Source organism: Saimiri boliviensis, chromosome 2, assembly GCF_048565385.1.
Source record: "Saimiri boliviensis isolate mSaiBol1 chromosome 2, mSaiBol1.pri, whole genome shotgun sequence".
NCBI lineage: Eukaryota > Metazoa > Chordata > Mammalia > Primates > Cebidae > Saimiri > Saimiri boliviensis.
This window is the reverse complement of record NC_133450.1, coordinates 99,484,297-99,510,540: the sequence shown is the minus strand read 5'-3', so window position 1 is coordinate 99,510,540 and position 26,244 is coordinate 99,484,297. Positions and strand designations below refer to the sequence as shown.

General features: G+C 45.8%; 2 protein-coding genes, 1 non-coding gene and 1 pseudogene across 6 annotated transcripts in view; 3 read left to right on the top strand and 1 right to left on the bottom strand.

Annotated features, from left to right (window-relative positions):
- POLE2 (DNA polymerase epsilon 2, accessory subunit) overlaps positions 1-18,789 on the bottom strand; it is a 41,742-nt gene extending 22,953 nt beyond the window's left edge. For both annotated transcript variants that reach the window (XM_074393985.1, XM_074393984.1), the window contains exons 1-5: positions 18,677-18,789; positions 13,741-13,841; positions 9,289-9,364; positions 4,065-4,142; positions 3,842-3,935 (exon numbers count right to left, since the gene is read on the bottom strand). In XM_074393985.1, the coding sequence (XP_074250086.1) occupies positions 3,842-3,935; positions 4,065-4,142; positions 9,289-9,364; positions 13,741-13,841; positions 18,677-18,753 (426 nt within the window). In that variant the 5' untranslated portion in view covers positions 18,754-18,789. The remainder of the gene's footprint in view (positions 1-3,841; positions 3,936-4,064; positions 4,143-9,288; positions 9,365-13,740; positions 13,842-18,676) is intronic.
- LOC141583627 (serine/threonine-protein kinase 16 pseudogene) lies at positions 4,136-9,294 on the top strand (annotated as a pseudogene).
- LOC120364185 (U6atac minor spliceosomal RNA) lies at positions 14,474-14,596 on the top strand. Its single transcript, XR_005579527.1, has one exon. It is a non-coding gene; the product is annotated as a U6atac minor spliceosomal RNA (small nuclear RNA).
- Positions 18,790-24,637: 5,848 nt separating the features above from the next.
- KLHDC1 (kelch domain containing 1) overlaps positions 24,638-26,244 on the top strand; it is a 65,544-nt gene continuing 63,937 nt past the window's right edge. Inside the window, exon 1 of one of the 3 annotated variants that reach the window (XM_074393986.1) lies at positions 24,638-24,828. In XM_074393986.1, coding sequence (XP_074250087.1) covers positions 24,733-24,828 — 96 coding nt within the window. In that variant the 5' untranslated portion in view covers positions 24,638-24,732. The remainder of the gene's footprint in view (positions 24,829-26,244) is intronic. The other 2 variants (XM_074393987.1, XM_003930550.4) reach the window with 2 other exon arrangements.

Genomic DNA, 26,244 nt, shown 5'->3' with positions numbered 1-26,244 from the left:
AGAACATGAGACAAGGCCAGAGATTATTAAGATCCATGTGGGGAAACTTCCCTCCCTGACTCTCAGTCCATATAGTTTAGGTAGGATTGATGCCCCTTCTCCCTTCCATTGATAGGAATTCAAGGTCTAAAAAATCAAAGTACTCCATCCTTTCGGCCAGTGACTGGCTCAAGGATGAGCAGGTGCTTCAAGCTAGGCTCAAAGAGATAGATTGAAGACTTTTGCTAGAAATATTAGAAAAAGAACTCTTTTTTTTTTTTTTTTTTTTTTTTTGAGACAGAGTTTCGCTCTTGTTACCCAGGCTGGAGTGCAATGGCGCGATCTCGGCTCACCGCAACCTCCGCCTCCTGGGCTCAGGCAATTCTCCCGCCTCAGCCTCCTGAGTAGCTGGGATTACAGGCGTGCGCCACCATGCCCAGCTAATTTTTTGTATTTTTAGTAGAGACGGGGTTTCACCATGTTGACCAGGATGGTCTCGATCTCTTGACCTCGTGATCCACCCACCTCGGCCTCCCAAAGTGCTGGGATTACAGGCTTGAGCCACCGCGCCCGGCCCCCTAGAAAAAGAACTCTTTCCAAGAATTGCTAAGGCTACTAGTGGAGACCTTTGTCACTTTACAGGGAGAACCTATTTGAAAGTAAAATCAGTTTTTAAAAAGAACTGGGACATGTAAAGAGGCAAATGACTCCTGACATTGTGTGAGCACCTGGATCCAGCCAGGCTTGAAACTGATGGACTTTTAGACTTCATAATACAAGCTAAGCCAATATATTCCTTTTTCAGTTTTAGTCAATTTGAGTTTCTGTAACCTCTAACTCAAAAAACCCTGACAATATAAACTTTGTATGCCCAGACAAGAAGTTTATCTTATAGACAATGAGAAACAAAGATTTTGAAGTAGGATAATGATAAAAATCAGATTTGTTTTCAAAATAATTGCAATGAAAATATGAATGGACTGAACTTCAACATGTTTATTTCACAGATGAATAAATAAGGCTCAGAAGGGATAAGTGGCACACCCATAATAAAAGACTTAAAAACATATTTAAGAAAAAAGAAATGTGGTGTTTACTGAGCACCATCTCTGTATAAAGGATAGTGCCAAATGTGGCAGAGGAGATAAACAAGGAATCCGCACTTTGATCACAAAGATAAGCACCTCAAATACAAGGCAGGGCCAAGTCTAGTCGGTAACAGAAAACTATTCAGTTCAAGCAGAAGGAGACTGCATCCCGCCGGGCATGGTGGCACAAGCCTGCAATCCTAGCACTTTGGGAGGCTGAGGCAGGTAGATCACTTGAGGTCACTTGAGGTCAGGAGTTCGCGACCAGCCTGGCCAAAACATGGTGAAAACCCGTCTCTACTAAAATGAAAAAACTAGCTGGGTGTAGTGGTACACGCCTATAATCCCCGGAGATCGCATCCAACTGGAGATCAAGAAGGGCTCCAGAAAGGAGGAATCTGAGAAGGAAAGTCCAAAATTAGGAAGGTTTCAACAGTGGAGATAAGAGGGAAGAGCAGTCAAAAGGATAAACAAAGTCCCAGAAGAAGTGGAAGAAACAATAATTCCACACTTCAGTTTTGGCTCCAGTACAGAGTATGACTAGAGGAAAAGTAGACATTAGGCCAATTATGTGTGAGAGAAGATCCTAAATATTAAGGAATCTGCATTTAATTCACTAGGCAGTGAGTTTCCTTGAAAGCAAAACCCATGAAGTGGTCAGAGCTACACTTCGGGCAGATTAACCTGACAACACTATGTCAGCAATGGAAGCAGCAGAGGATGCTGCTTCCTCAAGGATCATTCTCTTCAACCTTTATTTAACCTACTGCTGACCATCTGCTTCTCCCTGAAGCGTGCTTGTGCTTCTGCCATATAACACCATCCTCGCCTGGCCCCCAAGTTCTGTCCTTTCCCCTTCTTCTTTCTCTTTTTTTTTTTTTTTTAGATACAGTTTTGCTTATGTTGCCCAGGCTGGAGTACAATGGCACGATCAACCTCCGCCTCCCAGATAGAAGCGATTCTCCCGTCTCAGCCTCCCAAGTAGCTCGGATTATAGGCATACGCCATCACGCCTGGCTAATTTGTTTGTATTTAGTAGAGACAGGGTTTCACCATGTTAGTCAGGCTGGTCACAAACTCCTGACCTCAGGTGATCCACCCGTCTCGGCCTACCAAAGTGCTGGGATTACAGGCATGAACCACCACACCCGGCCTTCTTCTCTTTCTGTCCCTTCTCTTTCTCCCAGGGTCTCATCCTTGCAGTTCCATTTTTCACTCTATGCAGATGCTCCCAAATCTCTCTCTTGCTTAGCTCCAGATGTACACTTCACTTGATACTTTCCTGGCAATCTTAACTCACATGCTTAAAACAGAACCTGCCATCACCTTCTACAAACATCCTCTTTTTCCCGTGTAATGAATTAATCTATATTCTACTCTCTGACTCCAGGTCTTACTCATCTCTGATTCTCTACCCGGTCCCTTCTCCTTCACATCCAGTCATCATGTTCTTACAGTTTCTGCTGCTTCAGTGGGATGCCCTCATTCTACGTCACTTGCCACTTCCTTCACCCAGGCTACCATTTATGTCAAGACTAATACCACAGATTCCTAGAAGGCTTCTTTCACACTCTAAGTCATCCCCATATCTGCTGGTGGAGGAAGCACTCAAAAAACCTGGCTCTAGGCCGGGCGCGGTGGCTCAAGCCTGTAATCCCAGCACTTTGGGAGGCCGAGGCGGGTGGATCACGAGGTCGAGAGATCGAGACCATCCTGGTCAACATGGTGAAACCCCGTCTCTACTAAAAATACAAAAAAATTAGCTGGGCATGGTGGCGCGTGCCTGTAATCCCAGCTACTCGGGAGGCAGGAGAATTGCCTGAACCCAGGAGGCGGAGGTTGCGGTGAGCCGAGATCGTGCCATTGCACTCCAGCCTGGGTAACAAGAGCCAAACTCCGTCTCAAAAAAAAAAAAAAAAAAAAAACCTGGCTGTGACTGAGTTTCTCTAGTATTCCAAAGCACCTCACACAAAGAGAACAGTCACAGCTCCCAAATGTGGCATCCAAAATACTCCTACAATTTGGCTCTGACTTGCCTTTCCAAATGCTACAACTGACTTTTTCATCATGTCCTGCACAGAGTCCATTTTTCCCTTTTGCTGTGCCTTTGTTCACAGTTACCACCACTTTTCTCCCATTTCTACATGATTAAGGCAATCTAGATCCATGCCAAATGCCATCATTTCCTTGAAGCTTTCTCTGATTTTTCTATTGAAAACATTGTATCTTTTTTACATCACATATAAAATTCTACTTTATAAATTTATACAAATGTCTATAACTTCATAGACATAAGCTACTTGAAGGCAGTAAAGTATAGTAGGCAATGGTTGAACTTTAGAGTCAGGCTGTATTGAAATCCTATCTTTACTTACTACATGTGATCTTTGGGCAAGTTACTAAACTTCTTTAAGCGTCAGTTTCCTCATCTGTAAAATGGGGATAGTAATAGCATTTACACATATATTAGTATTATGATGATTAAATGAGGTAAATAATGTTTGTAAAGTGCTAAACACAGTGTCTGGCATATCATGTATTAAGTGGTAACTACTCTTTTTACTATCATTGTTTTAAGGGGAAAATAGCTTTTTCATCTCTGTGTCTTCTACATGGTCTCAGTCACAGAAATCTCCTTAACAGTCTATTGAATGACCAACTTTGGACCACAAAATTCCGTTCTTTAAATATCCCGGAGATTTCCCTAAACTGAAACAGTCTCTTTTTCTCTCAATTTACCTAGTATCCTCCCCTCTGCCCACTACCAAACTTACCTGGTGTAAAATAGTATATCGCTCACGAAACAGCTCTGCTTTATCTCTTGCTGTTCCAAATAAATTTGGTGCAGGGTGGTTGGTCATTAACAGACTAGAAAAAAAGAATGCCTATTTTTGACTATCATAATTCACAAAAGTGAGCCAAAAGTATAACAAGACTATACCTTCTGAAAAAAAGTACATTTGAAATTAATTTAAAATCAGCAGATGATATACTTACGGAAGAAATTTTTTTCTTTCTGAATTGTACACAAAGTGTGGAATATCAAATGCTCCTATGATATTGAAAACGTGTTCTCTGAAAAACATCCCACAAAACACAGACCTTAAGTACTCTAGGTGAACATAATAACTTGCATTATATAATTCTTTGTAATAACACACTTTTCACATTTTCTCAGGCCAGGCACACAATTTCTTATAGTATCAAAGACACTATGGAAGTAAAATGTTTTGCTTGTGCATTTTCATTTCAAGGGACAAGAAAACACTGCCAACACTCACAAGAAAAAAAAATTGGCCGGGCACAGTGGCTCACACCTGTAATACCAGCACTTTGGGAGGCTGAGGTGGGTGGATCACTTGATATCAGGAGTTCAAGAACAGCCTGGCCAACACTGTGAAACCCTGTCTCTACTAAAAATACAAAAAATTAGCCAAGCATTGTGGCAGGTGCCTGTAATTCCAGCTACTTGGGAGATTGAGGCAGGAGAATCAGTTGAATACAGGAGGTGGAGGTTGCAGTAAGCTGAGATCGTGCCATTGCCCTCCAGCCTGGGCAACAAGAGTGAAACTCTGTCACATACATACATACATACATACATACATATATACATACATAATCAAGTTAACTTCCAGTAATCTGTTGAAAAAAAAAAATTATATACACAACCGTCACATCTTAAAGAAATCTCTCCCTATATGTACTACTCTTATGAGCTACAGTATTAAAGGATATGATTAACTTCTAACAATTCTTATTTTTTTGTTATTGTTTTTGTTTTTTTTGCATGCATCTGTTTTTTGAGACAGAGTCTTGCTCTGTCGCCCAGGCTGAGGTGCAGTGGAGTGATCTGAGCTCCCTGCAACCTCTGCCACCCAGGCTCAAGCGATTCTCCCGCCTCTTGCCACCCACCTCAGCCTCTCCAGTAGCTGGGATTACAGACCTGTGCCACCACACCCAGCTAATTTTTGTATTTTTACTAGAAACAAGGTTTCGCCTTATTGGCCAGGCTGGTCTCAAACTCCTGACCTCAAGTAATCTGCCTGCCTCAGCCTCCCAAAGTGCTGGGATTACAGGCATGAGGCACCATGCCTAGCCCCAGTAATTTTTAACATCTAAAATGTTATGCAAAAGTATCCCAGGAAAAGTTATACAATGGAAAAAGAACTCCCCCGATTCTGGCCATATCTTTCAGACTTATATAGTATATAATGTTAGAGATGGAAAACTAACAAAAGTTTTTAATTTCATACACATTTAATAACATAACAATGTTTAAAAGAAGTTAAAAATTTCCACAGTACTATTGTATAAATTCCCAACCTAAAAAGATCTTTCCTAAAGTTATATGTTTATCTCCCAAACTGATAATGATCAAAAAAGATTCATGTTACCCTGGAGGTAACAAGTATACAGTAGCTGAGAATCAGTGAACTTGAGGAAAACCTAGACTCCAGACAGAGCTCCACTATTTTCTGGTGGATCAGTCTAAGTTATTGACCTTATCATGCCATCTCTTCATCTTTGAGAACAAAAGCCTCTCTTGTGGTATGATATAATGACTCTCTGACAATTGAAGGTGCAAAAATCCTTTCCTGTTCAGTCCCCAGTGGAACTCCGTGTAGGCTGGCTGTAACATATAAACAGCCTGACAGAAATAGCCGAGCCAGGTCAGTGAGGAGTGCAGGATGGCCGACCCCAGGCACTGCGTGCCAAGGCCAGGGATGAGCCTAAGCCTCACACCTCCTCTGAAACAACCCTGTGCCCTGCTTTTGTGATGGGTGTGGGAGCAGGGGCTGCTCAAAGGTGGGCTGGGGTTGGAGGAAGCAGTCTGGTAGCTGCTGTGTGTCCTAAGGCTTTAAGGCACCTGACCCCACCCTTGTTGAAACTGGTGTCACCAGGACCTGTTTAGGTGAGAATCATGATCCTCGGGTGCTCAGTGCATTGCCTGGAATAGCCCACTCACCCTGGACAAGCCCTTTGGCAGCCTCAAACAGTCCTTGAAGAGAATGACTGAGACATCATGGGTCACGCACTGTGTGCCTGCTCTTAGGGAACTATGATCATTGACAATAGCTATATCTTCATCTAGAAACTGGGGGAGGGTGGCTTCAGCTATGTGGACCTAGCGGAGGGGTCACAGGATGGACACTTCTATGCCCTGAAGTGAATCCTGTGTCATGAGCTGCAGGACCAGAGGAGGCCCAGTCAAGAAGCAAACATGCATCACCTCTTCAATCACCCCAACCTCCTTTACCTCATGGCTTACTGTCTCAGGGGGCAGGGTGCTAGGAATAAGTCCTGGCTGCTGCTTCTGTTCTGTAAGAGAGGTATACTGTGGAATGGATAGAAAGGCCAAAGGACGATGGCAACTTACTGACTTAGGATCAAATCCTTCAACTGCTGCTGGGTAGCTACAGAGGCCTTGAGGCCATTCATGCCAAGGGTTAGGCCCACGGGAACCTGAAGCCCACCATTACCTTGTTTGGAGATGAGGGTCAGCCATTTTTAATAGACTTGGATGCCATGAATCAAGCATGCATCATGTGAAGGGTTCCCATGAGGCCCTGACCCTGCAGGACTAAGTGACCCAGCAGTGCACCATCTCCTATTGAGCCCTAGAGCTCTTCCCTGTGCAGTCACTGTGTCACTGATGAACAGACTGATGTCTGGTCCCTGGGCTGTATAATATATGCCATGATGTTTGGGGAAGACCCTTATAAAATAGTGTTCAGGAAACGTGACAGTGTGGCCCTTACGGTGCCAAACCAACTCAGCTTCCCACAAAGCCCCATGCATTCTTCAGGAACATGGCAGCTCCTGGCCTCAATGATGACTGTGGACCTGCAGCAGCACCCTCACAATACTTGCATCCTCCGTCAGCTGGAAGTACAGCAGCCTGCAGCTTCTGGCCAGCACACTACCCAAATCCGAACAAAGCAGTGGCCATGTTGAGACGGTATCCCCTTGTGTCTTGGAAAGAGGCTCCTATCCCTCACTGGAATCTCTATCCTCCCTCCCTCTTTCCTTCTTTCCTTTCCTTCCTTCCCTCTCTTCCTTCCTTCCTTCCTTTCTTTCATTTCCTTCCTTTTCTTTCCTTCTTTCTTTTTTGAAAAACAAGTCTCACTCTGTCATCCAGGCAGGAGTAGAGTGGTATATTCTTGGCTCACTGCAACCTCCACCTCCCAGGTTCAAATGATTCTTCTGCCTCAGCATCCCAAATAGCTGGGATGACAAGCATGCACCACCATACCCAGCTAATTTTTGTAATTTTTAGTAGAGACAGGGTTTCACTATACGTTGGCCAGGCTGGTCTCAAACTCCTAACCTCAGGTGATCTGACCACCTCAGCCTCCCAAAGTGCTGGGATTACAGGCATGAACCACTGCACCCAGCCTGCCCTTCTGCTTTCTTACCCTCAAGAGCAACACCTGGGCAAGGGGCTTTACTGAGTGGGGTTGGGGGAAGGGGTGGGAAAAGGAAAACTGATGGGCTACGGTACATGGCTCTGTGCAGGATTGTTGAGCTCATATTACGTTCTGCCTCCAAATCTGGGAGGAAGAGAATGTATAAACAGAAGAATAAAATGAATACAGATTGGTGGGGGGGGGGTAAGTAAATAAATAACAGGTAAACAACAAGTAATGTCTATTTTAGCATAACAATCCTTAAACTTTAGTACAATCATTTTGAATTTCTACTGATGGCTTTAGGAACATTCATTACCTCTAGTATTTTATTTTATTTTATTTTATTTTATTTTGAGACAGGGTCTCACTCTGTTGCCCAGACTAGAGTGCAGTGGTGTGATCTCAGTTCACTCCAACATCTGCCTCCCAGGCTCAAGTGATTCTCCTGTCAGCCTCTTGAGTAGCTGGGATTACGGGTGTGCACCACTGTCGCCTGGCTAATTTTTTTATTTTTAGTAGAGACAGGGTTTCACCATGTTGACCAGGCTGGTCTTCAACTCCTGACCTCAAATGATCCACCCACCTTGGCCACCCAAAGTGCTGGGATTACAGGTGTGAGCCACCGTGCCTGGTCACACTAGAGTATTTTAAATGAGTCTGCAAGGATAAAATTAAAAATCCTCAATTTCTCTATTTTTTTTAGCAGTTATCTTGAACTCCCAACCTCAGGTGATCCGCCCGACTTGGCCTCCAAAATGCTTAGATTACAGGCGTGAGCCACCACGCCTTGCCCTTTTTTAGCAGTTATAAGTCCTGACAGGGAGAAGATTACAACTTCTGACTAAAATAAAGGTAATGACTCCTTGCAATCATCTCTGTTGCCCCAAATAGGAAAGAAGTAGCAATGATAAAACTGTCTCTCCACCCATTTTCCCCAGTGTTTTCCTTCCAGTTAAATGCCATGGGGCCGGGCGTGGTGGCTCACATATGTAATCTCAGCACTTTGGGAGGCTGAGGCGGGTGGATCACAAGGTCAAGAGATCGAGACCATCCTGGTCAACATAGTGAAACCCTGTCTCTACTAAAAATATAAAAAATTAGCTGGGCATGGTGGTGTGTGCTTGTAACCCCAGCTACTCAGGAGGCTGAAGCAGGAGAATTGCCTGAACCCAGAAGGCGGAGGTTGCGGTGAGCCAAGATCACGCCATTGCACTCCAGCCTGGGTGACAAGAGTGAAATTCTGTCTCAAAAAAAAAAAAAAAAAAAAAGGCATGAATTTGAATGGAAGTATCACATCAAGAAGAAAGAGGGATATTCAGAGAAATAAAACCCAGAAGAATTACTGCCATATAAATTCTTAAGCCTAAAAACATGAGAGTGGAGTCATAAAACTGAAGTCCTACCCTCATTTGCTATTCACCATGTGATCAGGTAAAGTTGCTGAACTTCTCTGGGTGTGGTACTTTCCTAAGAGCAAAGTAAATTATACTTCTAAATATTCATTTCAGTTCAACTCATTTGTAGCACACATCTGAAAAGTCAGATGGATCTGGGTAAGCAGCAAAAGTTAGTAATAAATGGTACAAGCAACACTGTATCTTCAAATCCTAGGAAAAACCAGTAAAGATGAGTCATTTAATAATAAGGTTTGCAAAGAAAGCTATTGTTTAAAAAGAAACACAGAAATAACAACAGTAACCACTGTGGAAATGTGGATCACTAATAATTTTCCAAGAAAATAATGAAAAATAAGTGCTCCATAATTAAAATAACACCTCCAACAAGGAAAAAAGTTAAGTGTACCCACATACATAGTTTCATCAACAGATTGACTGCATTCCTGGACTGCTGCTTCCACCACAGATCTTTCAATCATGTTTGATGACACTGAAAAGATAATTAATTTCAAAGTCAAAATTTAAAAACAAAAAAATTAGTTCTTTCCACAGACAGCTCTTTCCCCAAAAATAATTTGCAAATATTAACACTGGGATTCTCATAACACAGTTTTTAGAGAAAAATAGTGTTAGGTGAGAACAATAACAAAAGCCTTATCTCAAATACCTCAATCTACCACACTCAAAGTTACAATACCTTAATATACAGTCAAATGCCTTAATTTTCTTTTTTTTTCTTTGAGACGAAGTTTCACTTTTGTTACCCAGGCTGGAGTGCAATGGTGCGATCTCGGCTCACCGCAACCTCCGCCTCTTGGGTTCAGGCAATTCTCCTGCCTCAGCCTCCTGAGTAGCTGGGATTATAGGCACGCGCCACCATGCCCAGCTAATTTTCCCGATTTTTTTTTTTTTTTTTTTTTTTTTTGAGACGGAGTTTTGCTCTTGTTACCCAGGCTGGAGTGCAATGGCGCGATCTCAGCTCACCGCAACCTCCGCCTCCTGGGTTCAGGCAATTCTCCTGCCTCAGCCTCCTGAGTAGCTGGGATTACAGGCACGTGCCACCACGCCCAGCTACTTTTTTGTATTTTTAGTAGAGACGGGGTTTCACCATGTTGACCAGGATGGTCTCGATCTCTCGACCTCGTGATCCACCCGCCTCGGCCTCCCAAAGTGCTGGGATTACAGGCTTGAGCCACCGCGCCCGGCCATGCCTTAATTTGCTAAACACCATTTAGTTATAAGAACATTTCTGAGCCAGTCTTGGTGGCTCACATCTATAATCCTAATACTTTGGGAGGCTGAGGCAGGAGGATGGCTTAAGCCAGGAGTTTGAGACCAGCCCAGGCAACATGGTGAAACACCATCTCTACAAAAAATACAAAACTTAGCTGAGTGTGGTAGCACATGCCTGTAATCCCAGATACTCAGAAGGCCAAGGTGGGAGGATCACCTGAGCCCAGGGAGGTGGAGGCTGCCATGAGCTGTGATCACACCACTGGCACTCTAGCCTGGGCCATACAGTGAGATACTGTCTCAAAAAAAAAAAAAAGAAAACATTCCTAAACTCCCAGTTTTAATAAGGTTACATTAGTGTAACTTTATCATAACTGCTCTGTTTCAATGAGCATCATAGTAACAATAGTAACAATAGCAGCTACCACTTACTAAGCATTGAGTAAATGTGTGGCACCATGCTCAGTACTTGATTTACAAGGATTATTCCATTAGGTAGATGTCCTATAAGACTGATGTTAATATGCCCATATCTTATAGATAGGAAAAATACAACTTTGAGAAGTTGAAAAATTTTCCCAAAAACTAGAAGAGATCGAGAGCAACACAAACCCAGGCCTGATTCCAGAATGGACTCTTTTTTTTTTTTGAGATGGAGTCTTACTCTGTTGCCCAGGCTGTAGTGCAGTGGCACAATCCTGGCTCACTGCAACCTCTACCTCCCAGGTTCAAGCAGTTCTGCCTCAGCCTCCCAAGTAGCTGGGACTACAGGCCCGTGCCACCACGCCTGGCTAATTTTTTGTATTTTTAGTAGAGACAGGGTTTCACCGCGTTAGCCAGGATGGTATGGATCTCCTAACCTCGTGATTCACCCACCTCGGCCTCCCAAAGTGCTGGGATTACAGGCATGAGCCACCGTGCCTGGCCCAGAGTGGGCTCTTTTAACCACTTTGATAAGTTGTCAGGCAAAATACCATGTGCCGTGTTAAATCAATGTATAACAGGGACAAGTATCATTTTCTAAATTTTCAACTGTAAAGGAATTTTTTAAGCAAAGGTGTATGTAAAATTCTGCCTTTAGGAATGAAAATGAGATATAATAACAATTTATCCTATATCATGGAATATGTTTCTTCCTATATAATTGAAGAGACTAGCATCTATGTAACATTAAGAGTGAACTCAGTACTTTTCAGCCTTTTGACTAAGATCAGATGGAGAGTGAGCCATACCCACTTCTATCCTCAGGGTGCTAGAAATATCAAGACTCTTCTTTGCAGGCCCATGCTTGTGGTATGAAGTTAAGTATTTAACACAAAGGTCCCTGAATCCCTGTGGCATTGTGACAGTGGCAGGAGGAAATATGGTGACACAGTTTTACTGACTGGCTGAATAGAGACATCTCTCAGAAAACTCCCCCAAGTATCCAGCTGAAATGGACTGCCAATCATAAAACAGTGGAGCAAAGGTTTAGTTCATGGATTGGTGGCCCCATTCTAGCTTCTTTGGGCATGTTTCAACAGAGGTGAATTCCCAAAAAAGAACATGAAGGAGGAGAGGAGGGGCCGGGCCCAGTGGCCCATTCCTGTAATCACAGCACTATGGGAGGCCGAGGTGGGCAGATCAGATGAAGTCAGGACTTCAAGACCAGCCTGGCCAATATGGTGAAACCCTGTCTCTACTAAAAATACAAAAAGTAGCGTGGTGTGGTGGCATGTGCCTGTAATCCCAGCTACCTGCTGAGGTAAGAGATTCACTTGAACCCAGAAGGCAGAGGTGGCAGTGAACTGAGCTTGTACCACTGCACTCCAGCCTAGACGACAGAGTGAGACTCTATCCCCTCCTCAAAAAAAGAGGGAGGAGGGAAGTAATGTGTAGAAAGGAAATACCCTGATGGAGTTGCCAAACCTCTACCTTCCTGGGTCACTTTATGTTTTATAACTTTGGTGTACTCAGGAAAGAACGACCATCTTTTATAGAATGGGCTTTTCTTGAAATCCACTTACTATTATTATTATTATTATTATTTTTTTTTTTTTTTTTTTTTTTGAGACGGAGTTCACTCTTGTTACCCAGGCTGGAGTGCAGTAGCACGATCTCGGCTCACCGCAACCTCTGCCTCCTGGGTTCAGGCAGTTCTCCTGCCTCAGCCTCCTGAGTAGCTGGGATTACAGGCACGTGCCACCATACCCAGCTAATGTTTTGTATTTTTAGTAGGGACGGGGTTTCACCATGTTGACCAGGATGGTCTTGATCTCTCGACCTTGTGATCCACCCATCTCGGCCTCCCAAAGTGCTGGGATTACAGGCTTGAGCCACTGCGCCCGGCCATTATTGTTATTTTTTTTTGAACTGGAATCTCACTCTGTCATCCAGGCTGGAGTGCAGTGGCATGATCTTGGCTCACTGCAACCCCCTCCTCCCAGGTTCAAGCAATTATCCTGCCTCAGCCTCCCAAGGAGCTGTGATTACAGGCACCCACCACTACGCCTGTCTAATTTTTGTATTTTTAGTAGAGACAGGGTTCGCCATGTTGACCAGGCTGGTCTTGAACTCCTGACCTCAGGTGATCCACCTGCCTTGGCCTCTCAAAGTGTTGGGAATACAAGCATGAGCCACTGTGCCTTGCCCGTTACTCTTTATCACGAGCAGTATATAATTTTGAATAAATGTCTATTTTCTATAGTTTGATTTCAGTAAAATGCTTTCCAACTCTGTTTAGTGTATTTATTATCAGTGCATTAGTAGAATTGCTTTTTATTGAAGTTACTGCCTCTGCCCTTTAACTTAGACTTAAAAAATTAAGTTAAAATGACTAGCCATTCCAGAAAAATTTTTAAAAAACAAAAATCTCTGAAGAAATCAAGAAGGGATGGCAGCTTTGCTTATTTTAGTCTTGTTTTTTCCTCCCAAACATTTAGAAGTATCTCACTTCAATAAGATGGGGTAATAGGCACTAGGAGAGACAAAGTGACCATAAAGAACCAGATCAAAATCAGAAGCCAAGTGCAGAAAAGACAGTGATGACACCTCCAACAGGGGAGAGGAACTATAAAAGGGCCCTTAGGCTAGGCATGGTAGCTCACGCCTGTAATCCCAGCACTTTGGGAGGCCAAGGCGGGTAGATCACCTGAGGTCAGGAATTTTAGATCAGCCGGGCCAACATGGTGAAACCCTGTCTCTACTAAAAATACAAAAAGAAAAATTAGCCGGGCATGGTGGTGCAAGCCTGTAATCTCAGCTACTCGGGAGGCTGACACAGGAGCATCAGTAGAACTCAGGAGGCAGAGGTTGCAGTGAGCCAAAACGACACCAGTGCACTCCAGCCTGGGAAACAAGAGCAAAACTCTGTCTCACTCACACACACACACACACACACACACACAGCCCGTAGGAGTCATCCTAAGGTTCCAACTAAATCAAAGTTTGAATATCTTCATCAGTTAAAAGAAAAAAAAAAAGTAAAATAAACTGAAGGTATTGCCCCTTGGGAAGAAATGCTACCATGCATACATCTTATATCACTGGGACATCTTAATACTGAAACCTCCACTTCGATGTAAATCTATACATCTAACTGAAGATACAGAACTATATTAACAATTTTAGGAGTTACCAGAAAATATTACTTACAGGGTTGTTTTTCGACTGCATCAATTATCTTTTCCAGTTTATCTTCAAGCTCTAATTCACTGATAGACCGAAGAGCTTCTGTGAGGTACTTAATAGCTTCACTAGGAAAAGGAAAGAAAAAATGAGGCAGGTCATTAGTAATTAAAGGCTAAAAGTTTTCTGCCAAAAAGCAGCAAACACTCATCAATCTGACATTTAAAGAAAGAACCACTACCTTCTCTCTTCAGGTAGTACTCACATTTCCTGTGCTTTCCGAACAAAACCATCCTGCTATGCCATGCTAACATAAAGCCCCAAAACACATCCTTCCTCTAAGAAGCCTTCCTAGACCAGCTGTACCTGCTGCAATCTCCCCTTTCTTCTGAAACTGTTAAAAATTACATTTACATATACCTTAGATCTGATCTGTCATATTAGCCTTGTATTACTTATTACCCTACATTTAAGGCAAGTGTCCATATGCCTCAATGTCAAGCGCCATATCCTGACGCTCAAATATTTATAACAGACACTCATATATTTCATTTGATAATGCATTTGTTCAAAGTAAATTCCAGTAATTTAATAACTGTTTTCAACTGTAAAATAAGAAAAACAAAGGCTTTAAAAAACTATGATATTAAAAGTGGGAAATGTCAACAATAACATTTTTAAAAACAAAAAAGTTATTTTAAAAAACTGATATTTGAATATAATCATAGAAGCAACACTCATATTAAAATCACATGAATTTTTGTTTTATGAAAGGAGAGGTTGGCACTCCCCTTGACAAAGATGGAGGAGGTTCTCGGGTCTGAAAATATGCATATGGTTAAGGCACTGCCACCTGCTTCATGAAGTCTGACCATCATTAAAAAAAAAAATCAGCCGGGCGCAGTGGCTCAAGCCTGTAATCCCAGCACTTTGGGAGGCCGAGGCGGGTGGATCACGAGGTCAAGAGATCCAGACCATCCTGGTCAACATGGTGAAACCCCGTCTCTACTAAAAATACAAAAAACTAGCTGGGCATGGTGGCGCGTGCCTGTAATCCCAGCTACTTAGGAGGCTTAGGCAGGAGAATTGCCTGAGCCCAGGAGGCGGAGGTTGCGGTGAGCCGAGATCGCGCCATTGCACTCCAGCCTGGGTAACAAGAGCGAAACTCCATCTCAAAAAAAAAAAAAAAAAAAAAATCACATTAATTCTTGACTTAAATGCTAATAATGCTCAGAAGGAACCTGTCTATTAGCTAGTTACATGCCATTATGTATTTGTAGCACACAACTTTAAACCTTACATCAATATAATTGCTGATTACAATATTAATTAGCTAATTACATGCCATTCTGTATTTGTAGCATACAACTTTACACTTCATATCAATATTATTGTTGCCGGGCGCGGTGGCTCAAGCCTGTAATTCCAGCACTTTGGGAGGCCGAGGCAGGTGGATCACGAGGTCAAGAGATCGAGACCATCCTGGTCAACATGGTGAAACCCCCCTCTCTACTAAAAATACAAAAAATTAGCTGGGCATGGTGGCACATGCCTGTAATCCCAGCTACTCAGGAGGCTGAGGCAGGAGAATTGCCTGAACCCAGGAGGCGGAGGTTGCGGTGAGCCGAGATCGCGCCATTGCACTCCAGCCTGGGTAACAAGAGCGAAACTCCGTCTCAAAAAAAAAAAAATATTGTTATACTTATCACACTAATTGTTCTATATTTATTTATTTTATTTTTATTTTATTTTTTTGAGACAGAGTTTCGCTCTGTCACCCAGGCTGAAATGCAGTGGCACAATCTCAGCTCACTGCAACCTCCGCCTCCCGGGTTCAAGCATTCTCTGCCTCAGCCTCCCGAGAAGCTGGGATTACAGGCACCCACCACCACACCCAGCTAGTTTTTGTATTTTTAGTAGAGATGGGGTTTTACCATCTTGGCGAAGCTATTCTGGAACTCCTGACCTCGAGATCCACCCACCTCAGCCTCCCAAAGTGTTGGGATTACAGGCGTGAGCCACTGTGCCAGGTCTAATTGTTCTATATGGTAAATTGCTTAATAGTTGTTTTGTGTATAGGTGTTGGATCTCTCCAATTTATTATAGATAACTGAGAACTAAGTTCTTATCGATAACTTTAAAACTAAAAGCTTAGAACTCTGTGCCATCCTTCTGCGAGTCTAAATACACTTGAAGGTGGTCCATAAATATCTGACCACTGAGTCCCTAAAATCACATACATTTTGGGTGCATCTTGGGACAGTTCTTAGCATACACCAAAGCCTATAAAGCCATACAGGGTCTTGCCCCTGCCAAATCCCATTAAGCTCATACCATGTCCCTGGCCTTCCTGGTGCTCTCCTCCTTCAGGGTCTTTATATGGCCATTTTCTCCCACTCTTCTCTCCACCTAGTCAGGTCCTGCTCATTCCTTTTTTGGGGGAAGTTGGGGGCAGCAGGGAGAACAAAGTCTGGCTCTGTCACCCAGGCTGGCATGCAGTGGCGAGATCTCAGCTCACTGCAAGCTCCGCCTCCCAGTTTCAAGTGATTCTCCTGCCTCAGCCTCCTGAGTAGCAGGGATTACAGGCATGCACCACCAAGCCCAGCTAATTTATTTTGTGGGGGCGGGGGGGGGGGTGTTCACCATGCTGGTCAGGCTGGTCTTGAATTCCTGACCTCATGATCTGCCCGCCTCAGCCTCCCAAAGTGCTGGGATTGCAGGTGTGAGCCACTGTGCCTGGCCAAGTCCTGCTTATTCTTTAAGAGCCCAAACCATTTCTGCAGTGAAGCTTCTCCTTTACTCTAGAGCAGTTTATACACCTTATTATACACTCTCATAGCACTTCTTTCCTGGAATCCCTTTCACAATTGAGATTAAATAGCTGTGAAATAGTCATTTAATACACATGTTAGACAGAATTCTAAGATGGCCCCTAATAATCCCTGAGTCCTAGCAATCACACCTATGTAATCCCCTGCCTTTAATTGTGGGCTGGACCTAGTGACTTACTTCTAAAAATAGAATAAAGAAAAAAGGATAGAATCACTTACTGTATTGTAATTTTGAAAGTAAAATTTTAAAGTAAAAAAAAAAAATTACAAGTAACAAGATGTCATTTCCTTGATTAGGTACAAAAGATGGTTAACTTCATAGTTGCTGGCGGACTCTCTTGATGAAGCCATGTTGGGAGTCCACATGGCAAGGGACTGAGGTAGCCTCCAGCCAACAGGCTGCAAGGCAACCAGGAACTGAATTCTGCCAGCAACTGAATGAGCCTGAAGCAAATGCTGCAGGATCAACAGTTGAGATGACCCATCTTGACTCTAACCTTGTGAAAAGACCTTGAAGTTGAGAACCCAACTAAGCCACACCTGAATTCCTAACCCTAAGAAAATGTGAGATAATAAATGTGTACTGTTTTAGCCTCTAAGTTGTGGGGTAATTTGTTACACAGCAATAGAATACACTATCTGCCCCCTACAAAGCTCCAGTGTCTTGCTCTCTCTTGCACCCACTTGCCCCAGCAGTGTTTTGCAGCTAACAGACTTAAGTACACTTATGACTGAAATAATTAATGAACAAAAGCTTAATCTTAGATCAAATTCTAAGTGAAAAGACAGTTAATTCATCAGCTGCTCGTAGTTGCAAATGTCAAGAACCAAGTGAACAAAAGTCATTATTTTCCCCCGAGGCATATCCACTACTAACCCAAAATCAGTTAAAAGTCCCATAAAATTCATACTTACAAAAATCAATCAAAAATCTACACATACAAGAGCAATCAAAACTGATACAGAGAGGTATATCCAGTCCAGCAGGTATTTAAATATGTACAAAATATTGTATTCTAGGCCAGGGGCGGTGGTTCACGCCTGTAATCCCAGCATTCTTGGAGGCCATGGAGGGAGCATTACTTGAGCCCAGGAGTTCAAGATCAGGCTGGGCAACATAGCCAGACCCCCGTCTCTACAAAAAAATACAACAACAAAAAGTCTGCCAGGTATGGTGGCGCACGCCTGTAGTCCCAGCAGATTGAGCCCAGGAGGTTGAGCCTGCAGGAAGTTGAGGCTGCACTAAGTCAGGTCTGCACCACTGCCCTCCAGCTTGGACGACAGCGAGACCGTGTCTCAAAAAAAAAAAAAAAGGCCGGGCGCGGTGGCTCAAGCTTGTAATCCCAGCACTTTGGGAGGCCGAGGTGGGTGGATCACGAGGTCGAGAGATCGAGACCATCCTGGTCAACATGGTGAAACCCCGTCTCTACTAAAAATACAAAACATTAGCTGGGCATGGTGGCACGTGCCTGTAATCCCAGCTACTCAGGAGGCTGAGGCAGGAGAATTGCCTGAACCCAGGAGGCGGAGGTTGCGGTGAGCCGAGATCGCGCCATTGCACTCCAGCCTGGGTAACAAGAGTGAAACTCCGTCTCAAAAAAAACAAAAAGTATATACATACACACACACAAAACTAAAAAAACGGAGATTTATTGAGAGAAATCTTGGAAACGTTCATATGTTCTATTAGGTCCTCAAAAACACGGATATGCCCAGGAAACCTGACTTTCATATAAACTGGCAACTGCAGACATGCAAGTGGGCTTTCTCGGGTCTCTCATCTGATGTCTCAGCAACCTCCTCGGGAGCCTGAGAGCTGCCCAGGTCACAATGCTGATAACTGGCGGCCATAGACAGGCTGCGGCTTCTCCAGGTCAGCTTGGCATGTGCAGAAGAGCCTCGGTCTGCCTAGAAGAAACATTTAAACTCCTCGCGTGCGTCGGGGAAACCAAAGAAGGCATGGCAGCCTCAAGATCCACCTCCCTTCTTAGAACATTTGAAGGGTCTCTGTCATTTAAGGTCAAGCCCTCTCTCCGCGCGCGGGGAGCCGCCGCGGTACGTCCCGCTGCCCCACGCGGCGGTCGGGTCCCGGCTCTTCCCTCTCGCCCCTCAAGCTGCACAAGCACACTCACCCCCGGAGCAGCAAGCCCCGCAACTTGAAGGCGGAGAGCGCCCGACTCCGCAACCTGTCCGGCGCCATGTTCGCCATTTGGCGCCACCACCTCAGCTCCGCCCCTTCCCGGGCGCGCCCCGCCCCCGGCTCCGCCTCTTCCCGGGCGTGCCCCGGCCTCGGCTCGGGGCGCGCTGGACCCTGTTAGACCGCTGATTGGTCCCCGCTGCCTGCGCCCCAACAACGCGGACCTGGCAGTTCGCAACCCCGGACCGGGTAGGCTGGAAGTGGTGACCGCCTCGCGCTCCTTTGCTGCCGGGAAACTGAGGGCTAGAGCGTTTTCTCTGGTGTCGAGTTGGGAATGTGCTTCCCTTACCCCAAGTGCATCGTTGAGCTGCAGCGTTCTCTCCGCTGCCCTAGACATTCCCTCACCGCGGCCGGGCTTCCCTGACCCAGGATCCCTCTTCTTTAGAGCTGTGAGAGCTGTTGGGTTCCCTACTTCGCGCAATCTTTGGAAATACTGTGCCTCGACATTTACTGGAAGCTGTTATAAATCTCCATCGCTCTCACTACACCGATTTTTATTTAGCTTGAGGGCTTTGTATGCCCCATACACTGTCATAAGTGCTTTTTTTTTTGAGACGAAGTGTCTTGTCGCCCAGGCTGGAGTGCAGTGGCGCAATCTTGGCTCACTGCAGCCTCCGCTTCCCGGGTTCAAGTCATTCTACTGCCTCAGCCTCCCAAGTAGCTGAGACTACAGGCGCCAGCCACCACGCCCAACTAAGTGTTTGTATTTTTTCTTTTCTTTTTTCTTTTTTCTTTTTTTTTTTTTAGTAGAAATGGGGTTTCACTACGTTGGTCAGGCTGGTCTCAAGCTCCTGACCTCGTGTCCTCCAGCCTCGGAGTCCCAAAGTGCTGGGATTACAGGCATGAGCCACTGCTCCTGGCTCATAAGCACTTTAAATGTGTGAACTGATGTGTTGTCCATGATAGCCGCAAGAGCTGTGTGCTGTCTTTTCCACAACAGTCTCATTTTACAGATGAGAAAACTGAGACACAAAAATGGTAAAGGGCTCGCTCAAGATGAAACGAAGAGTTAAGTGGTGGAGTCACGATTTGAACCCAGTTATTCTGATTCCAAGTGGACTGTCGATCTGCCACACTTGAAAACGCTTGCTCCAATGAGTTGACTAAACCACGGAGTGCTTATAAGTAAACTTATAAGTAAATGCAGCTTATAAAGCATAAGGATGATTTCACAGGACCAATATACAGTGACCTCCAAGGTATACAGTGTTTTTCTTTTTTTCAAAAGAGCAAAATCTAATAAAGGAAGGGAAACAAGAATATGTGTATTTGGTTTTGCATTTTAAAAAACCTCTGAGGGTCCGGGCACAGTGGCTCACGCGTGTAATCCAAGCACTTCGGAGGCCAAGATGGCCGGATCACCTGAGGTCGGGAGTTCAAGACCAGCCTGACCAACATGGTGAAATCCCGTCTTTATTAAAAAAAAAAAAAAAGTCTATGCTAAAATCCTGGAGAGAGAAAGTACCTCACTTGAGCTCTGTGTCCATGCCTGTCCTCAAACGCAAAGCAAACTCCTCAAGAAACCTCCATCAGAGAGAAAGCCCAGTTCATCTCTCAGACTCAGGAAGGCCCAGCACACTCAGGAGAGTTAGGGAGCCCCGGTCCGAAGCAGGGGACACAGTCCTGTCCCGGGATCCCAAGACTGAGCAGGTCCTGACCTGCCCTGGACATCACATATTGAGAGAGAAGACAGAGCCCTGCCTGAGGGCTGCAGTCTGAGGAGAAAATTCCCTGCTCTGAGAGTCGCGTCTGAGCAGGGAGATATGGCCCAGCCCTCGGAGTCTCAGCAGAACTCATCTGTTCTGAGATCCCTTGTCTGAGGGCAGAAACACAGCCTTGTCCTGGGAGGGACCACAGACATGGCCCTGCCCTGAAGGGCCATCTGCACAGGGAGGCAGAGTCCTTCTCTGAGCTCCCTCAACTGAAAGGAACATGGCTCCATCATGGGCAGCCCAGACTTGAGAATCTCAGGAAAGGAAAAGTTGGCCCTGTCTGAGAGAGAAACATGGCAGGCCCTGGGAGCTCCAGAGCCCCTAGACTGCTGGCAAGCTCGCTGATGCACCCTGGTGTCACCTACAAAGGCTCCCAGCAGGCCAGGCTCAAAGGCTCACACCTGTAATCTCAGCACTTTGGGAGGCCAAGGCAGGCTGATCACCTGAGATCAGGAGTTCAAGACCAGGCTGGCCAACATCGTGAAACCCTGTCTCTAGTAAAAACCAAAAATTAGCCAGGCATGGTGGTGGGTGCCTGTAATCCCAGCTATTCAGGAGGCTGAAGCAGGAGATTTGCTTGAAACTGGGAGACAGAGTTTGCAGTGAGCCAACATCACACCATTGCTCTCCAGCCTGGGTGACGAGAGTGAAACTTGGTCTCAAAAAAAAAAAGAAAGAAGACTCCCAGCAAGCCACAAATAGGCATTGCCATACTCTGCCCATCTAAGCTGCAGCAAGGCCCAGTTCCCTGAGGAAATTTCAGGATAGATCTGAGGTGGCTCCGTGGTCACCAGACGGTCACTGCCCCATCTGGCTTACCGTGGTCTGGAGATAGCCTGATCTTCTCACGCACACCTGGCCAATCTTTAACTGATTGGCCTAGAGCTCCTCCTCTCCAGAGCCAAGGTAGAAGGAATTGAAGACTTTGCCCCACTGCTTGCCATTCCTGCTTCCTACAGCAGGCAGGAGGCACGTGGGGTCAGCCTGTTCAGTCCCTTCCCGGGAGGCCATGGACACACATCATCTGAGGCTGTTCTCCTAACAACCACAGGAGATGGGTACTGATATACCCTGTTTAGAGATGAGAAGCCTGAGGCTCAGGAAGCACAAGGAGGGCCTGGGTGGTGGCGGGACTCAGGACTGCGCCACTTGCCCTATGCCACCTCCAGGGTCTTTTCCCTGCCTGTGTCTCTCCCTGAGTCAGGACTGTCAGGCTGGGACAAGGCAGCTTGGAAATACAACATGATCAAGGAACGGCATGGAGAGTTGGAAAGAGCTCTTGGCCAGAGGGCTAGGAGACCTGCACCCAGGTTCCAAGTGTGGGTGACCTTGGGCCAGCCCCACCCCATCTTCAGCCTCCTCTGAGGTCTTCTCCAGCACCATTCACCTGACGCTCTGGCCGCTAACAATGACCCCTGCTCTGCCAGCCTTGCTTAATAAGGCTGTGGGCAAATCCAGTGATGCGCTGGCAAATTGTGAAGTGCAGTGCACCCAGGAAGGATGATTTTTGGCAAAGATGATGGAATGGAAGATGGTGGAACGGTGGGAAACACCTTGAGCTGGGAATCCCACCTCCGCCTCACAGGGAAAATCAAGAGACCTCTCTAGCCTCCCCACCTGTCCCAGTTCAGAGCCTTAGCTCCCTTGATCTCAAGCATCTGTCACCAACCAGATACCGGATCTTTCCTTTATACCTTAGCACAGGTTTGTTTTTTGTTTGTTTGTTTTTTGTTTTTTGTTTTAAGACATGGGGATCTCCCTCTGTCACTCAGGCTGGAGTACAGTGGTGAATCTATCTCACTGCAGCCTCGGACTCCTGGACTCAAGCAATATCCTCCTGCCTCAGTCTCCTGCCACTGTGCTGAGCTAGTTCAGCTCCTTGAGAGAGGAGTTTGATTAGCTCAGCTCATCTTTTTCAGCCAGTCCATACAGGTCAGAGGTCACAGTCAGGGTCCCCTTGGAGAAGTGTTTACTGCCACAGCCAACAGGGTCAGGGTCACAGCGTCCTGGCTACCGCGGCCCAGGGCCCCTGCACAACCCTCCTTACACCCCCACTGCAAAGAAAATCACCCTTGGGCTCGGCACACCTCTAATCTCAGCACTTTGGGAGGCTGAGGCGGGCAGATCACCTGAGGTTGGGAGTTTGTGACCAGTGAGACCAACATGGAGAAACCTCTTCTCTACTAAAAACACAAAATTAGCCAGCGTGGTGGCACATGCCTGTAATCCCAGCTACTGGGGAGGCTGAGGCAGGAGAATTGCTTGAACCCACGAGGCAGAGGTTGCAGTGAGCCGAGATTGTACCGTTACACTTCAGCCTGGGCAACAAGAGTAAAACTCCAACTCAAAAAAGGAAAGAAAGAAAGAAAATCACCCTTGCTCTCAGCCTTCTCTGGGACTCCAAGGCTGGGCCTCCCAACAATTAGAGAAAGATCTATCACCACTCCTATTGCAAACCAGCTCACCCCTGCTCTGAAGGAGTCTGGAACACTGGGTCAGGTGGTCCTAGCTGGCTCTTTTTTCCCTCAGGGTGACCTCCCTCCCAGGATCCCCTCAGTCCCTATGCAAATGAACTCAGCCACTGGGATCCCCCTCACACAGTCTGCCTACATAGATCTGAGTCTCTTTTTTTTGAGATGGAGTTTCACTCTTGTTGCCCAGGCTGGCGTGCAATGGTGTGATCTCAGCTCACCGCAACCTCCACCTCCTGGGTTCAAGCAATTTTCCTGCCTCGGCCTCCCGAGTAGCTGGGACTACAGGCATGTGCCACCACACCCAGCTAATTTTTGTATTTTTAGTACAGAATGGGGTTTCTCCATGTTAGCCAGGCTGGTCTTGAACTCCTGACCTCAAGTGTTCCGCCCACCTCAGCCTCCCAAAGCTGGAATTACAGGCGTGAGCCACTGCGCCCAGGGCAAAATTCCTATTGAGGGAAATCCAGTTATATCCAGTAAAGTTATATATGTATTTATCCTCTGACCCAGCAATTACACATCTAGAACTTTATCCCAAAGATAGACTTGTAAAAATACAAAATAACATGCAAAACGTTTTTCATCACAGCATTATTTATGACGGCCAGAAAAACTGGAAATAACCGATATATCCATCAATAAGAACCTGTTTTAATAAGCTATGACATATCCAATCAGTGGAGTGCTATGAAGCTATAAAAAGGACACAGGAGATTGCTGTACCTTGATATGGATCGTCAAGTGAAAAAAGTAAGTTAAGGAACACTATATATACTTCCTTTTGTGTAAGAAAAGGACAAGTATACTTTGTTTACTTGTATCGTTAAAAAGAAACAATAGAAAGTATCATTAAAGTGCACCAAACTTAAGTGCCTTCTAATGTGATGCAATATGATGTATTTTTGGAAAAAAATTGAACTAGAATTTAAGAAAGCTTGTAGATACAGTTTCCAGCCTAAAATAAATATGGGAGAAGGATGCACAAGTTCATGAGAAAGCAAACCCAGAAGGTGGGACAGCAGCAGGAAAATAAAAAAACTAATCCACATAACAAACCAATGGCACAAAAGAGAAGGGAGAGAGTCTATTCTAGAGTAACAAAGACATGAAGTCTTTTTTTTTTTTTTTTTTTTTTTTGAGACAGAGTCACCCAGGCTGGAGTGCAGTGGTGCGATCTCGCCTCACTGCAACCTCCGCCTCCCCGGTTCAAGCAATTCTCTATCTCAGCTTCCCGAGTAGCCGGGATTATAGACGTGTGCCACCATGCCTGGTTAATTTTTTAGTAGAAACGGGGTTTCACCATCTTGGCCAGGCGGGTCTTGCACTCCTGACCTCGTGATCCATCCACCTTGGCCCCCAAAGTGCTGGGATTACAGGCGTCGTGAGCCACCACACCCAGCCTAGATTTAAAGTCTTAAGAGGCGTTAACAACCAAATACAATGCTGGACAACCCAACTGTAGAAAATACATTTTGAGAGAATCGAGAAATCTGACTACAGACTTGACTACTGAATGAGGCTGTTCTGCCAAAACACAATTACAAGGGAGAAGGATTCTGCGCGTGGGAAGCCCAGGCCCCTTCCCCACTGTGAGGAGCCAGAACGTCCCTCGGCTGCCGCTCAGCCCCTTGGCTTGGCTTCCCGAGCAAGCGCCGCGGGACGGCGCAGACGCACTGGCTCCGCCTTCCCACCAATCTCGACCCTCGCCGCGTTCCGTTCGTGCGTGGAGCAGTCGGGACGGGAGGCGAGGCTGCCGGTGCGGCAGGGGCTGCGGCGCTGCAAGCTGCGGGCCAGCGACGGCGTGAATGGCGGATTCGCAGCTGTTCTGCGTGGCGGAGGAGCGCAGCGGTCACTGCGCCGTGGTGGACGGAAACTTCCTCTACGTGTGGGGGGGCTACGTGGTAAGGGGAAGAGGCGGGACGGGAAGAACGCGCGCCGGGAGCCACTCGGCCCGAGCGGACGCACCGCCCGCCCACACGCACTCCCGAGGCCGCGGCTCGGGCCTGGCGCGCCCGGCGCCTGCAGTCCCTCCGCCCCTCCGCCGGCCGCCGCCCCCACAGCCGCGTCTGGGCTTGCCGCTGTCCTGCCGCTGCTTCCACCTTGAAAGCCTCAGACCGGGCTCTGGGCTTCTTTCCACTCTCCGCTCCCCTCCCCCAGCAGTCCAGTAACCCCCGGTTTGCCCAATGCAAAGGCAGTTACACCGCGATTAATTATCGTCCTTAAATCCTGACGCAGGTTTAGAAGGACCCGAGGACGCTGTGCCGTATCGTATCATTTGTATGTATTTCCTTATTCCCACGGCGCGATTCGAAATAAAATACCGAAATCACTGAAGCATTTAAATATTTTTAAGCTATTTTAATGGCTTTTTTTTTTTTTTTAAATAATGACTAGTTACGAATTTTTTCTAGTCTCAGACCCGTATTAGCAATAATGTGCTAAGGAATATCATGCTTTAAAATTATTCCAGTGGAGGTTTGAACGTGTGTGTGTTGTGTTTCCATAATCACAGGATTGTAGAAGCAAGAATTGTAAAGCTAGAAAACAGGAATACTATATGCCAATCCTCTTAGTTTACAGGGTTTTTTTTTGAGACGGAGACTACCTCTGTCGCCCAGGCTGGAGTACAGTGTAGAGATCTCTGCTCACTACAACCTCCACCTCCCAGGTTCAAGTAATTCTCCTGCTTCAGCCTCCCGAGTAGCTGGGATTACAGGCGCGCACCACCATGCCCAATTAATTTTTTGCTTTTAGTAGAGATGGATTTTTGCCATGTTGGCTAGGCTGGTCTCGAACTCCTGACCTCGTGATCCGCCATCCTCGGCCTCCCAAAGTGCTGGGATTACAGACGTGAGCCATCACGCCCGGCCTCGGATTTTATGTTTTTTAAAGCCATCTGGAAGTTCTGATAATAGAACCTGTCTGTCTCCCTACCATTATGTGACAGACCTGTGATGTGGCTGCATCACACTGAAAAGACCAATACACAGACATACCTTGAAGGTATTGCGGGTTCTGGGTTCTGTTCTAGACCACTCCGGTAAAGTGAGGTCATACGACTATTTTGGTACCTCAGTGTATTTGAAAAGTCATGTTTACACCGTAGTGTGTTAAGTGTGCAATAGTATGTGTAAAGAAAGTACATACCTGGCTGGGCGCCGTGACTCAAACCTGTAATCCCAACGCTTTGGGAGGCTGAGGCGGGTAGATTACCTAAGGTCAGGAATTCGAGGCCAACCTGGCCAACATAGTGAAACCCTGTCTCTACTAAAAATACAAAAATTAGCCGGGCATGGTGGCAGACGCCTGTAATCCCA